This window comes from Eumetopias jubatus, unplaced genomic scaffold, assembly GCF_037043125.1.
Source record: "Eumetopias jubatus isolate StellerSeaLion01/CBP00866 unplaced genomic scaffold, mEumJub1_p1.0 scaffold_10, whole genome shotgun sequence".
In the NCBI taxonomy this organism is placed as follows: domain Eukaryota; kingdom Metazoa; phylum Chordata; class Mammalia; order Carnivora; family Otariidae; genus Eumetopias; species Eumetopias jubatus.
In genome coordinates, this window is record NW_028274816.1 from 125,963,468 (window position 1) to 125,978,077 (window position 14,610).

At 37.5% G+C, this 14,610-nt stretch overlaps 1 protein-coding gene across 1 annotated transcript in view; it reads left to right on the top strand.

The window, feature by feature from the left end:
- Window positions 1–14,610, top strand: part of EFCAB5 (EF-hand calcium binding domain 5) — a 184,239-nt gene that overhangs the window by 121,350 nt on the left and 48,279 nt on the right. Inside the window, exons 10-15 of the mRNA XM_088028403.1 lie at window positions 1,224–1,323; window positions 3,528–4,658; window positions 6,371–6,445; window positions 6,542–6,634; window positions 10,263–10,477; window positions 12,050–12,206. Coding sequence (XP_087884529.1) covers window positions 1,224–1,323; window positions 3,528–4,658; window positions 6,371–6,445; window positions 6,542–6,634; window positions 10,263–10,477; window positions 12,050–12,206 — 1,771 coding nt within the window. The remainder of the gene's footprint in view (window positions 1–1,223; window positions 1,324–3,527; window positions 4,659–6,370; window positions 6,446–6,541; window positions 6,635–10,262; window positions 10,478–12,049; window positions 12,207–14,610) is intronic.

Below are 14,610 nucleotides of genomic sequence, written 5' to 3' on the forward strand. Positions count from 1 at the left end.
CATAATAAAAAAAATGCTCATAGTATACAATCCATTAATTAACACTTTTAATTATTACCCTAAGGAAATATTTATACATGTATGCAAGGAATGTGTATAAGCATATCCACTGCAGCATTATTTTGGTATCTAAATACTGGAAATAATCTAAATGCCCATCAATAAAGGGACTTTTAAAAAAATTACAATGTTTTTGGGGCACCTGGGTGGCTCAGTTGGTTAAGCGGCCAACTCTTGTTTGAGGTCATGATCTCAGGGTCCTAGGACTATGCTCCACACTGGGCGGGAAGTCTGCTTGAGGATTCTCTCTCCCTCTCCCTTTGCCCCTACCCCCTCAAATAAATAAATAAATCTAAAAAAATTTTTTTTAAATTACAGTGTTTTCATATTATAGAATACCATACAGCAGCTAAAAGGAATAAAATATATTTCTTTACATATATGAATTCATCTCAATGTTGAGTAAATAAAAGCAATTTTAAGAAGTACATATGTACTATGATATCAATTATATGTTTTTAAAGTACATACACAAAATATTTTTTTTATTTATTTATTTGAGAGAGAGAGAATGAGAGACAGAGAGCACGAGAGGGAAGAGGGTCAGAGGGAGAAGCAGACTCCCCGCTGAGCAGGGAGCCCGATGCGGGACTCGATCCCAGGACTCCAGGATCATGACCTGAGCCGAAGGCAGTCGCTTAACCAACTGAGCCACCCAGGCGCCCAGTACATACACAAAATATTAACAACAATCATTTATGGGTGTTGGGAACACAAGTGTTAGTTTTATCATTTTCTCTATTTTTCTGTAAATTGTTTCTCAAAACTGATGCAAAAAAGAACAAGTAGGGAGTGGTTAAGCGTTTCAAGTGCCATATTCAGGTCTAATTAGATAAAAACTGAGCATTATACATTGGATTTAGCCAGTAACTATTACTAAGTCAGTAACTTAACTAAGCATCTATTAAGTGCAAGGTAAGTAACTATTAAGTCACTGACTATTATTAAGCATCTATTAAGTGCAAGGTATTTTGACTTGTCACAGCATGGGGAAGTAGAGTATAAGCCTAAAGACAAGACACAGCTTTCATGATTTTGACTCTGCAGCTTTTATTTACATAATGATGGTAGTGGTGGTGATGATAAAAGCTTCAATAAACCATATTCATTTACATAAAAATCTCAAATCTCCTGTATCAACTAATGGCAAACTTTCTGCTTAGATAGGGTTTTTGGATCGGCAGAGGACATTGGCCTTGCTGGAAACATTCTATGACCAAAGTTCAAAAATGCTTAGAAGTTTGCTGCGAAACCCAAGACAGTGTAAGTGCCATTCAGAGGAAGAATGCTCAAGCTAGAATGACATAATATACTCATATGATAAAAGTCATTGTATTCCCATGGAATCCCTTCACATGATATCTCCCTTAGATCATGATAGCTAATCTAACTGTTCATTCCCCACAAAATTCACTCTTCATCACCACTAGATGTATTTTTTCCCTTTAAATTTTTTATTATGTTAATCACCATACATTACATCATTAGTTTTTGATGTAGTGTTCCATGATTCATTGTTTGTGCATAACTCCCAGTGCTCCACGCAGAACATGCCCTCTTTAATACCCATCACCAGGCTAACCCATCCCCCCACCCCGCTCCTCTCTAGAACCCTCAGTTTGTTTTTCAGAGTCTATCATCTCTCATGGTTTGTCTCCCCCTCCGATTTCCCCCCCTCATTCTTCTCCTCCTGCTATCTTCTTCTTTTTTTTTTCTTAACATATATTGCATTATTTGTTTCAGAGGTACAGATCTGTGATTCAACAGTCTTGCACAATTCACAGCGCTCACCATAGCACATATCCTCCCCAAAGTCTGTCACCCACCCACCCCATCCCTCCCACCCCACTCCAGCAACCCTCAGTTTGTTTCCTCAGATTAAGAATTCCTCATATCAGTGAGGTCATATGATACATGTCTTTCTCTGATTGACTTATTTCACTCAGCATAACACCCTCCAGTTCCATCCACGTCGTTGCAAATGGCAAGATCTCATTCCTTTTGATGGCTGCATAATATTCCATTGTGTATATATACCACATCTTCTTTATCTATTCATCTGTCGATGGACATCTTGGCTCTTTCCACAGTTTGGCTATTGTGGACATTGCTGGTATAAACATCGGGGTGCACATACCCCTTCAGATCCCTACATTTGTATCTTTGTGGTAAATACCCAGTAGTGCAATTGCTGGATCGTATGGTAGCTCTATTTTCAACTTTTTGAGGAACCTCCATACTGTTTTCCAGAGTGGTACAACTAGATGTATTTTTAACTGTAGTCCAGTACTAAAAGTTGTCAAGTTAGAACTCAATTTTAAGTTCATTCAAATGAAGAGGTGCTTGAGTGGCAATCTGAATGTTTTGGAAATTAAGTTGGTAATTCTAAAACTGGTAATTCCAGTTTTAATGTCCAACTTAGAATTCTAAAATTTCTAAGAAAAATGTTTCCTTCTCCCAAGCATTTTTACTTGTCCACCTTTACTGAAATTATACAGTAAAATATCTTTTTTATATTACTACCAAAACGGATGATTATGGGGTTTTTTTTGAGAGGGAGAAAGGCGGGGGGGGAAGGGAGAAGGAGAGAGAGAATCTTAAGCCGGCTCCACGCCCAGCACAGAGCCTGATGTGGCACTTGATCTCATAACCCTGAGATCATGAACTGAGCTGAAATCAAGAGCCGGATGTTTAACCAACTGAGCCACCAGAATGCCCCATTTTTATTTTTTAAAAAGAAAGCCTTTGAATGGATGGGTTTCCCAAAGAATGTCAATAATTTAGTTCTGTGTGAAAATAGTTGGATACTTAAAAATCTATGGGTGATACAGAGTAGTCCTGGACACCAGAGTTGTTTTGTTATTGTTGTTGTTTTATTGTTTGAGTGGGATTCTGGTGAATGCCATCCAATCTTTCCCTAGAATTCTGAACCAGGTGTTCACATAAGTTGTGGAGGAAAAGAATTGAGGAATGAAGAAGAAAGAAAGGGAGAGCATAAGGAAGGGGGAGAAAATGAATATTAGGAAAACATAGCCCAGTGAATGATAGAGATTTGCTTTTATTTTGATACTGTAGATATTTAAAAGGTATTTGAGGTAGAAGACATGTGTTCTCTTCCTCATCCCTATGCTATGCTTGTTGTTGGAGGACCAGAAATAGAGGATAAATTCTATTGTCTTGGCAGTCTAAGCAACTCCCCAAGTAGAAAAGGAAGAATCATGCTCATTTCCAAAACCACACCTATTAGGAAGGGGTAATTTCTAATGTACGGTAGTGAACATCTTTTATGTTTCCTTGAATAACTTTTTTGCTTTTATTGTGTTGTAGGTAAAGGTAACTGTTATTTATTTAAAGCAATAGGCCTATGTTAAATTGCTGTGATCAATACTGCATTGCATTAATTTACTAGCTCTGATTCTTCATTATAACATCAATTGTTTAGGGAAATATTTTTTTTTCTGCACTAGGGCCATTCATTGAATTTGAAGAGATAGACTTGCCTGAGTTCTGGGGAGACATGGATAATCAGAAACATATTTATGAAGACTTTGACAAAGTGCTCTTAGAGATGAATGCATTACTTTCTGAAAAACATGCTAGCAAAACCCAAAGCAAATTGTTAGAAACTCCAGAAGATCAACATAAACATGATGAACATAATGAATCCACACTGCCAGAAGAGCAGAGAGAGATGACTTCAGAACAAGAACCAAACAGAATTTCAACTGAAGAACAAGAACAAGACGGAGAGTCAACTGGAGAAAAAGAACTATACAGAGAATCAGTAACAGAACAAGAAACTCACACAGGGTCAACTCCAGAACAAGGATCAAGTAGAGAGTTAATAATAGAACAAAGACCACGTGGTGACTCAGTCATAGAACAAGGGCTACCACAAAGAGTGTCATCTTCAGAACAAGGAGTCAACATGGAATCAACTACAGAACAAGGACTCTACAGAGAATCAATATCAGCACAAGGACAACATAATGGGTCAACAGCAGAACAAGGATCACACAGAGAGTCAGTAACAGGAAGCGCACACAAAGGGCCAATTGCAAAACGAGGATCACACAGAGAGTCAGTAGCAGAACAAGGACCACACAGAAGGCCAGTTGCAGAACAAGGATCACACAGAGAGTCAGTAGCAGAACAAGGATCACACAAAGGGTCAATAGCAGAACAAGGATCACACAGAAGGTCAGTTGCAGAACAAGGATCACATGGAGAGTCAGTAGCAGAACAAGGATCACACAAAGGGTCAATAGCAGAACAAGGATCACACAGAAGGTCAGTTGCAGAACAAGGATCACACAAAGGGTCAACTGCAGAACAAGGATCACACAAAGGGTCAACTGCAGAACAAGAACCATCCAGAGAGATAATTCCAGAAAAACAACAGGATTCAACTTTACAATCAGAAAGAGGTAGTATCTTCAGAGAAAGTAAAATATCTAGGGAGGCTACTTCCTATGAGTACACTGAAATCTCCCCACGGGAAGAGAAGACTCAGGAGCAAATATATGAAGAGGAACTATTTGTGAGTCCTGAACTGCAAGAGGAAGTCCCGACATCAAGAAGAAAAGATCATCTTTCAGGTAGTAACGCAGTTCACCTATGACATCAGCTTCATGTTTGTGGAGTGATTGTTTAAGTCTTTTCAGAAAATACTCATTCCAATTAGGATCTTTTCTGGCATACCAGATCATTCAAACCTTGGATATTTTGCTATGCAACATGTGTCTAGGCCTTGAACAATCAATTAAATACAAACCAGAATGTTTCTATTGTCAATTTACCTAGAATTCCTTTTGCATGGGAAGCCCATTCACAAGGAAGCAATCTGATAATATTACACATAGAAAATTTCACTGGACTCCTGAAAAGGCAGTAGAAGCCCTTTCGGTTTTTTTTTTTTTTTTTTTTTTTTTTTTTTTTTTTAAGATTTTATTTATTTATTTGAGAGAGAGAGAAAGCGGGAAGAGGAGCAGAGGAACAGACAAGCAGACTCTGTGCTGAGCACAGAGCCCAGTGCGGGGCCCAGTCCCAAGACCCTGAGATCATGACCTGAGCCAAAAACAAGAGTTGGCCGATTAACCGACTGAGCCACCCAGGGGCCCTAGAAGCCTTTTCATTTTAAATGTGGTGGTGTCTAATATTAGAAGCCACTTTTTAAAATGTCTTTTATTTCAACTATAAACTGGATCTTGCATTTTTCAGTTATATAAGATATGTGTTCTAGAAGAGTTTCTGAAAGTTATATTTAAGACAGAAAACACTCTGCATGACAAATATTTATTCTGCAGACTTTTCCTCTGAATTGCCTATGCCAATGTATGCCCTTTTGTTGAAAGATTCGAACTTCTTAGAAAGCCAGTCTCAATACCACTTAAGACCTCAGTTAGGCATATTTTTAAAGTTCTGCTCTTTAATTTTAAAGTCTCACAGTCCCAAAGAAAATCCTTATTCAAAACTCCTAAAACATGAGTAACCTGTGTTCTAGATTCTACATTATCAGTAACTAAATTGAAATATCACATTTTTTCAGCATTATGTTTGGTTCTCCATAAAATCGGGTTATTAATTTTTGGCTCTCCTTACATAGTAGGGATGCAGCTAGGAAAATTGTGAAGTTACTATTCAATCAGATGTTATTAGTAAGGACTTAATTTTGTTAAGTGTAACAGTGATCCAAAATGACAGTGTCTTAAAAAAAACATAAACAAAAACAAAACAAAATAGCAATGTCTAAACAACATAGGAGTTTCTTTCCTTTTGATATAAGTTAAAACTTATATGACAGCTCAGTCCCATGAACTCAGCAGTGGCTCAAGTTCTATCTTGTGTCTCCTCTAACCACATAGTCCTGGATGGCTCACTACCGTGTCCATATTCTGACCGAAAGGTTAGGAGAAAAAAGAAGAGGTAGGCATTACATCACTTGCCCACACATCACATTGGTCAGAATTTAGGCATTTAGTGACATCTAGCTGTGACAGAGGCTAGGAAATGTAGCCCTCAGATTGAGTGGCCAAATTTGGGTACAACAAATATCTTTTGTCATAGAGCTGCTCTCAACAACTAAAGTTATTAAGTGATATCATTGTGGTTGAATGTGACACAACATAGATGGGAAATAACCTGATAGAACGTTTTTGGTGTTCTATATGCAAGGCATTTTTCTCATTCATTAACTTAGGAATATATCATAGAATATATAAAGTCCAATTTATAGGCATTTTCTTTTTTTTCTTTCAAGTTTTTATTTAAATTCCAGTTCATTATAGCCACTTTCTTTTGTACCTTTTAGAAACTACAAAAAAGAAAAGTCAGAAAGATCCATCCTGTGAAAAGTCCCAAGAAATAGAAGGAAAGTCATGGTCAGGTGACTCATTTAATCCTCCTTTCATTTATACTCTAGAACAAAAACATTATGAAAGTGAAATTAAATTGTCTGTGTTATGGAATGTGTATTTTGTAGGTGAACTTTTGACTTGTAACTGGAAGATGAATTGTATCAAATGTGAAGATGAGGAACAAGCAAACTTACTCCTCGGTAACTCCAGGTTCACAGGTACATGTTAGCCACCAAACTAGGAAGACTAGATGGCAGTCCAATTGATGAATTTAATTTACTATGGTACCCCATGATAAAAACTGAACTTAGCCAAGACACAATGGCAGGGTGATCCTTGCATTATTTTGTCCCTGAGCTGATGGATCTAAACATAGACAAGATGAATGGTTTTGGTGGTAGTGTACATGTAGCCATGTGCTATTGAGGGATGCTTTTCTGCTTTAAAACATATGCATTAGTATACAATTTGTTTTTACCATTACATGGCCCTACAACCGCTTTGAAGCTATGATCCAGGTATACAAAGGGAATGAGATATCAGATATTAGAACTCAATAGAAATCAATCCAGCGATTCCTCTCCCTGGTAGTTCCATAACTCAACATGTGAGACAGGTTTGAAATCTGTCTTGTTTTTAAAGACTTATAAAGTAAGACTGATTCAACAGAGAGAGCAAAGAGTAGCTTTTAGCTCTCAGATAAACCATGTATTTAACAATGATTGTTCCAACAAGTACTCATATTTTACTGCAATGCTATTTTATCATTTTATCTTCCACCAACAAGTAGTAGAACTAATTATATTAAGATTATTTTCTTCCTCTCTGCAGATTTTTTTCTCATTTAAGCCTGGGTCAAATAACAAACTTTCTATCCTCAAAATATTTTGGTAAAAATGCATGGCATCGGTCAAGCTCCTGTGGCCTGCTAGTTCGTGTTCTTCCTCTCCTGGTCTTACTTCTTTCTTTTCTTTTTTTTTTTTAAGATTTGATTTATTTACTTAACAGAGAGAGAGAACACAAGTAGGCAGAGTGGCAGGCAGAGAGAGAGGGAGAAGCAGGCTCCCCGCTGAGCAGGGAGCCGGATGCAGGCTTGATCCCAGGATCCTGGGATCATGACCTGAGCCAAAGGCAGACGCTTAACCAACTGAGCCACCCAGGCACCCCTAGTCTTACTTCTTTATTTCAGTTTTGCTTTACCATTTTAAAAAACTGCATGGGTGATTATTTTTAGGTCATGTCAAATCTCATATGGAAGGCATGAGGGCAGGAATGATTGAATCGGAGAATAAATCAAACATGTCACTGGGCTGATATTTTATGAAATATGCTTCATATTATAAGACTGAGATTCAAGATAAATATATTAGTCAAGACTCTTTGGGGGAGAGGTTGCTGTAGTATTTATAGATTTATTTAACTGTCAAATCCAGACCACAGCTGGCTTCAGGCACAAATGAATCCAAGGGCTCAATAACAGCAATGAGACACTGTCTCTGCCTCTCAGCCCTGTTCCTCTCTGTGTAACTTTCAGTTTTAGGTTGTTTTCTCCATGTTGTGATAGAGATGTCCGTCAGAGTATTGCTAAGCCTATAGCCTATGTTCAGGAATCAGAATGCTAAAAGAGTGATTCTTCCCCAGTAGTTCCCCAAAAAGTTCTGGGGCTCATTCTCATTGGCATATAGTGGATCACATTGCTGTCATATGGGAATCATTGGCCAGACCTATATCACATTGTCTTGTAGCAAAGGTGGGGGATGCCCAGCACCACCTGATTCATCTAAATCTATAAAGAACTTACTGAACTCAATACCCAAAAAACAAATAATCCAGTTAAGAAATGGGCAGAAGACATGAATAGACATTTTTCCAAAGAAGACATACAGATGGCCAACAGACACAGGAAAAGATGCTCAACATCACTCCTCATGAGGGAAATACAAATCAAAACTACAATGAGATATCACCTCACACCTGTCAGAATGGCTACAATTAGCAACACAGGAAACAACAGGTGTTGGCGAGGATACAGAGGGGAACCCTCTTACACTGTTGGTGGGAATGCAAACTGGTGCAGCCACTGTGGAGAACAGTATGGAGGTTCCTCAAAAAATTAAAAATAGAGCTACCCTACAACCCAGCAATTACACTACCAGGTATTTACCCAAAGGATACAAAAATAATAATTCAAAGGGATACATGCACCCCAATGTTTATAGCAGCATTAGCAACAATAGCCAAATTATGGAAAGAGCCCAACTGTCCATCGATTGATGAATGGATAAGGAAGATGTAGTGTAGGGGTGCCTGGGTGGCTTAGTAGGTTAAGTGTCCTGAGATAGAGCCCCACATCTGGCTCCACGCTCAGCGGGGAGTGTGTTTGTCTCTCTGCCTCTCCCTCTGCCCCTCCCCCACTTGAGTTTTCTCTCTCTCTCTCTCTCTCTCTCAAATAAAAAAATAAGATCTTTTTTTAAAAAAGAAAAGAAGATGTAATATATATTACATATAATATATAAAGTATATATAATGGAATATTACTCAGTCATAAAAAAAGAATGAAATCTTGTCCTTTGCAACAAAGTGAATGGAGCTAGAGTATATTACACTAAGTGAAAAAGTCAGAGAAAGACAAATATCATATGATTTCATTCATATGTGGAATTCAAGAAACAAACAAGCAGGGGAGAAAAAATAAGACAGAGAGAGAGAGAAATAGACTCTATAATTATAGAGAACAAACTCATGGTTACCAGGGCAGAGATGGGGGGGTGGGGGGAATGGGTTAAGCAGGTGATGGGGATTAAAGAGCGCACTTGTTGTGATGAGCACAGGGCGATGTATGGAAGTACTGAATCATTATATTGTACACCTGAAACTAATATCACACTGTATGTTAACTAACTGGAATTTAAATAAAAACTTGAAACATAAAAAAATTAACATAAAAGAATAAGATGATAAATTAGATCTCATCAATAAAACTTTTGTTTCTTAAAACATGTCCTTAAGGAGTGCATATATAAGCCACAGATATGGAAAAAATACTTGAAATATTTGCAAAATTTATATCTGACAAAGGACTGCTATCCAGAAAATATTAAGATCTTCAACAACTCAAAAATAAAAATATAAACAACATAATATAAATTAGCAGAACATGTTAATAGATGCTTCACAAATCAAACACATAAGAATGAGCAATGAACACATGAAAAAGTGTGCAATGTCATTAGTCATCATGAAAAAAAGATTAACATTACAATGAGAAACCACTACATATGAACCGAATGGCTGAAATGAAAAAGACTGACAACACTGACTCTTGGCAAGATTGTGGAGAAACTGGAACTCTTCATGATTGTTGGTGGGAGTTTAAAATGTTACAATTACTTCAGAAAATATCTGTGTGTTGTAAAACCAAACACATATTTACCCATGATCCAGATATTCCAATCCCAGTTATTTATCCAATAGAGTTAAAAGTGTGTTTACAACAACAACAGCAAAACATATATAAGAATATGTAAACCAGGTATATTTATAATAGCCTGAACTTTCTGGAAACATTCCAGGTACCTATCAGTAAGAGAATAAATAAAAAATTGTGATATATTTATAAATCAAATATTACTCAGCCATAAAAATGAACTATTGGTACATGTGAAATGAAAATAAAAATATAAGCTGACAGTGGGGAAGAGATGTTTTCCTCATGAAGGGAGCGTGGGTTTCTGACAGGAAAAAAAGTAAAAAAGCAGATGTTTATTACAATAAGTACTTGTATATTTTCTCTAAGCTTTAAGAAATTGTTCACTTCACTGTTGTTGTATGTTTCCTGCTTAATAGACCTACACTCAATTATCAGAAATATTCAGTCTTACAAGGAAGTAAAAGGTAGAAGTGCTTTCACTGGAGTTTCCTTAAATCTGCTCCAGTTTGTGCAACTTCTGGAGACATTTGTTGGTGAAGATGCCCCCTTGAGTGTCAGTGAGACGCTCACATCCTTTTTTAAGCGGGGCTATGTTGAAACAAAAGAAGAGAAAATAAGTGGCTTAGAACAGGTGAGTAATATTATTTCTCAATAAAACAGGGAGGAGTCACTATTATTAATAAATCTCTCAACCTCAGTTGCTCCTAATGTGGCCCTTTGAAAATTTATAACCAAGGGGCCCCTGGTGGCCAGTTGGTTGAGCATCTGACTCTTGATCTCAACTCAGGTCTTGATCTCAGGGTCATGAGTTCAAGCCCTGCATTAGGCTCCACAAGGAGCGTGAAGTCTACTTAAAAAAGAAAGTTCCTTAAAAAAAGGTTTATAACCAAACTTATTGCTTTATTTCAATGAGCATAGCCATTAAGTATTTTATTTTATTGTCAAATGTTCTGAGATCACACTCCAGAGAATTCATTCCCCTAATAATGACATGATTGCTGGTGGCAGGAGATGGTTTATTGTACAGCTTTCTTTTTCCTCCTCTGAAGCTTGAAGAGCTGATTCGGAGGAGTAGAAATGTGTATGTACAAAAAATGTGTGTGTATGCACACTATCTGCTGTGTGAATGCATTTACTAATGCACATACCTAGGGGTACAATTATGATTTGTATATGTATTTTTATTCATGTGAATCCAGGCGATACATATTTCCTAAGAACTTAGTACCTACTTGATGATAGATAAATGCATACACCTTAGCTGATATAATTTATGTGCCCTTTTATGAAATATGTAAGTTACATTCACCAGACATATTCACTAATCTCAGCAGCCTTGAGTCTTCTCAACCTAATTCTAGAGTTGATATCCCTTTTGCCTCCTCAATTGCAATTTCCCCATTTAACCAAATGCTATATATTCACTTTCTTTTAGCAATTGAATCTATCTAGATAATAGTTTAGTCATTATCTGACTGATATAATTAATCTAGTAAAAAATCTAAACAGTAAATAAAATCAATGTCAAGTTAGGTCAATGTTAAGTTATAAAAGATAATTTTTGAACACAGTCATTTTTCATTGTTTGAACACTGCCCTTTATCCTCCTTCAATACACAGCAGCATATTCCACTAAGAAGCCAGGTAGAGTATGCCATGTGTTTATCATATTCCTAAACAACCAGCGGGGGAGTGGAAAGGAATGAATCAAAGACTCCTAAGGAGTGTAGCCCCTTTCCTAAGTTAATGCGCTTTAGTCCAATGCAGAGAATGCCTGTTTTTTGTTTTGTTTTGTTTTTTGTTTTTGGTCTACGAGTGAAACAGAGAAATGGTATTTAGATGATTAAAATTAAATGCTTCACGTCTGCCTTCGGCTTGGGTCATGATTTCAGGGTCCTGGGATCGAGCCCCGCATTGGGCTCCCTGTTGGGCTGGGAATCTGCTTCTTCCTCTCCCTCTGCCCCTGCCCCCACGCTCTTGCTCTCTCTCGCGTGCGTTCATGTTCTCTCTCTCTCTCAAATAAATAAAATCTTTTTAAAAAATTAAATACTTCATTTTCCCATTAATATCATGCTTAGTCCCAGCCATTTTTATAAAGCTGTTTTTAGAAATAGTGCTGCACTTTTTGGGGAATAAACATAGGATGGCAGCCAGCACAATGGATAATATTGTCCTGTGCTTTGTTATCCTGTTTCTATCCTAGGCTAGACAAAATGCTTCCAGAGCCCGACGGGAACTTCTCCTAGAAGCCGTGTTTCAGAAGTGGGACAGTGATGGCTCAGGCTTCCTGGATCTGAAGGAAGTTGATGAACTCTTGTACACATACAAGGAGGGAATGGAAAAAGAATCTATGAAGAAAGGTAAAAAGACAAGAATTTTCTTATTAAAGCTGTGGTAACAACTTGGCTTCACATTTTCCAGTACTATGACATATATAGTTAAAACTCTGGTTCTGAAACCACGAGACACCACTTCACGCCTATTAGTATGGCTATAATTTTTTTCAGCTTTATTGAGATATAATTAACAGAACATCATGTAAGTTTAAGGTGTATAGTGTGTTGATTTGATATATTTATATACTGCAAAATGATTACCACAGTAGCATTAAACACCTTTATCACTTCACATAATTACCATTTCTTTTTTGCAGTGAGAACATTTAAGATCTATTCTCTTAGCAACTTTTAAGTATATAATACAGTATTGTTAACTATAATCACCATGCTGTACATTAGATCCACAGAACTTATTCATCTTGTAATAGAAGTTTATGCCCTTTGGGGCACCTGGGTGGCTCAGTTAAGCAACCGACTCTTAGTTTCTGCTCAGGTCATGATCTCAGAGTCATAGGAATGAGCCCCAGGTTGGGCTTTGTGCTCAACATGGAGTCTGCTTGAGATTCTCTCCCTCTCCCTTTGCCTCTCCCCCTGCTTGCACGTGCTCTCTCTCTAAAATAAAATTAAAAACCTTAAAAAAAAGATGTTTATACACTTTGACCAACATTCCCCCCATCTCCTCCACCTCCAACCCCTAAGAACCACCATTTTATACTCTGAGTTTGGCTTTTTTAGATTCGACATATAAATGATATCATACAGTATTTGTCTTTCTCTGTCTGATTTCACTCAGCATAATGGTTTCAAGATCCATCCACGGCAGCACTCCACCTTTTTCGTGACTGAATACTATTCCTGTGTGTGTGTGTGTGTGTGTGTGTGTGTGTGTGTGTGTGTGTGAATCACATTTTATTTATCCATTCATTCATTGATGGACACTTAGGGTTTTTTTTTATATCTTGTCTACTGTGAATAATTCTGCAATGAACACAGTGGTACAGATATCTCTTTGAGATAGTGATTTCATTTCTTTCCATTAGATACTCAGAAGTGGAATTGCTAGATAATATGGCAATTCTATTTTTAATGTTTTGAGGAATCTCCATACTGTTTTTCCTAGCGGTTATACCAATTTACATTCCCACCAGCAGTGCACAAGGGTTCCCTTTTCTCCACATCCTTGCCAACACTTGTTATTCTCTTGTCTTTTTGGCACTAGCCATTCTGACAGGTGTGAGATGGTATCTCACTGTGGTTTTGATTTGCATTTCTCTAATGGTTAGTGATGTTGAGCATCTTCTCATGCACCTTTTGGTCATTTGCATGTCTTTGGAAATATGTCTATTCAGTTTTTTTGCCCATTTTTTAGTGTCTTGTTTTGTTTTTTGCTGTTTAGTTGTATGAGTTCCTTATATATTTTGGATATTAACCTCTTGTCAGATATATGATTTGCAAGTATTTTCTCCTATTCCATAGGTTTCCTTTTCATTTTGTTGTTTGGCTCTTTTTTTGCATAGAAACCTTTTGGTTTCAGGTATTCCACCTTAAATTTATTTTGCTTTTGTTGCTTATGTTGTATGGCTATAATTTTTTTTTATTATGTTATGTTAATCACCATACATTACATCATTAATTTTGACGTAGTGTTCCATGATTCATTGTTTGCATATATCACCCAGTGCTCCATTCAATACGTGCCCACTTTAATACCCATCACCAGATTAACCCTCCCCCCACCCCCATTCCCTCTAGAACCCTCAGTTTGTTTCTCAGAGCCTAGTCTCCCATGGTTCGTCTCCCCCTCCGATTTCCCCCACTTCATTTATCCCTTCCTGCTATCTTCTTTTTTTTTAACATATACTTTATTATTTGTTTCAGAGGTACAGGTCTGTGATTCAACAGTCTTACACAATTCACAGCGCTCACTATAGCACATACCCTCCCCCATGTCTATCACCCAGCCACCCCATCCATCCCACCCCCTACCACTCCAGCACCCTCAGTTTGTTTCCTGAGATTAAGAATTCCTCATATCAGTGAGGTCATATGATAAGTGTCTTTCTCTAATTACTTATGTCGCTCAGCATAATACCCTCCAGTTCCATCCACATCATTGCAAATGGCAAGATCTCATTCCTTTGGATGGCTGCATAATATTCCATTGTATATATACACCACATCTTCTTTATCCATTCATCTGTCGATGGACATCTTGGCTCTTTCCAGTTTGGCTATTGTGGACATTGCTGCTATAAACATCAGGGTGCACGCACCCGTTCAGATCCTTACATTTATATCTTTGGGGTAAATACCCCGTAGTGCAATTGCTGAGTCATAGGGTAGCTCTATTTTCAACTTTTTGAGGAACGTCCATACTGTTTTCGAAAGTGGCTACACCAGCTTGCATTCCCACCAACAGCGTAGG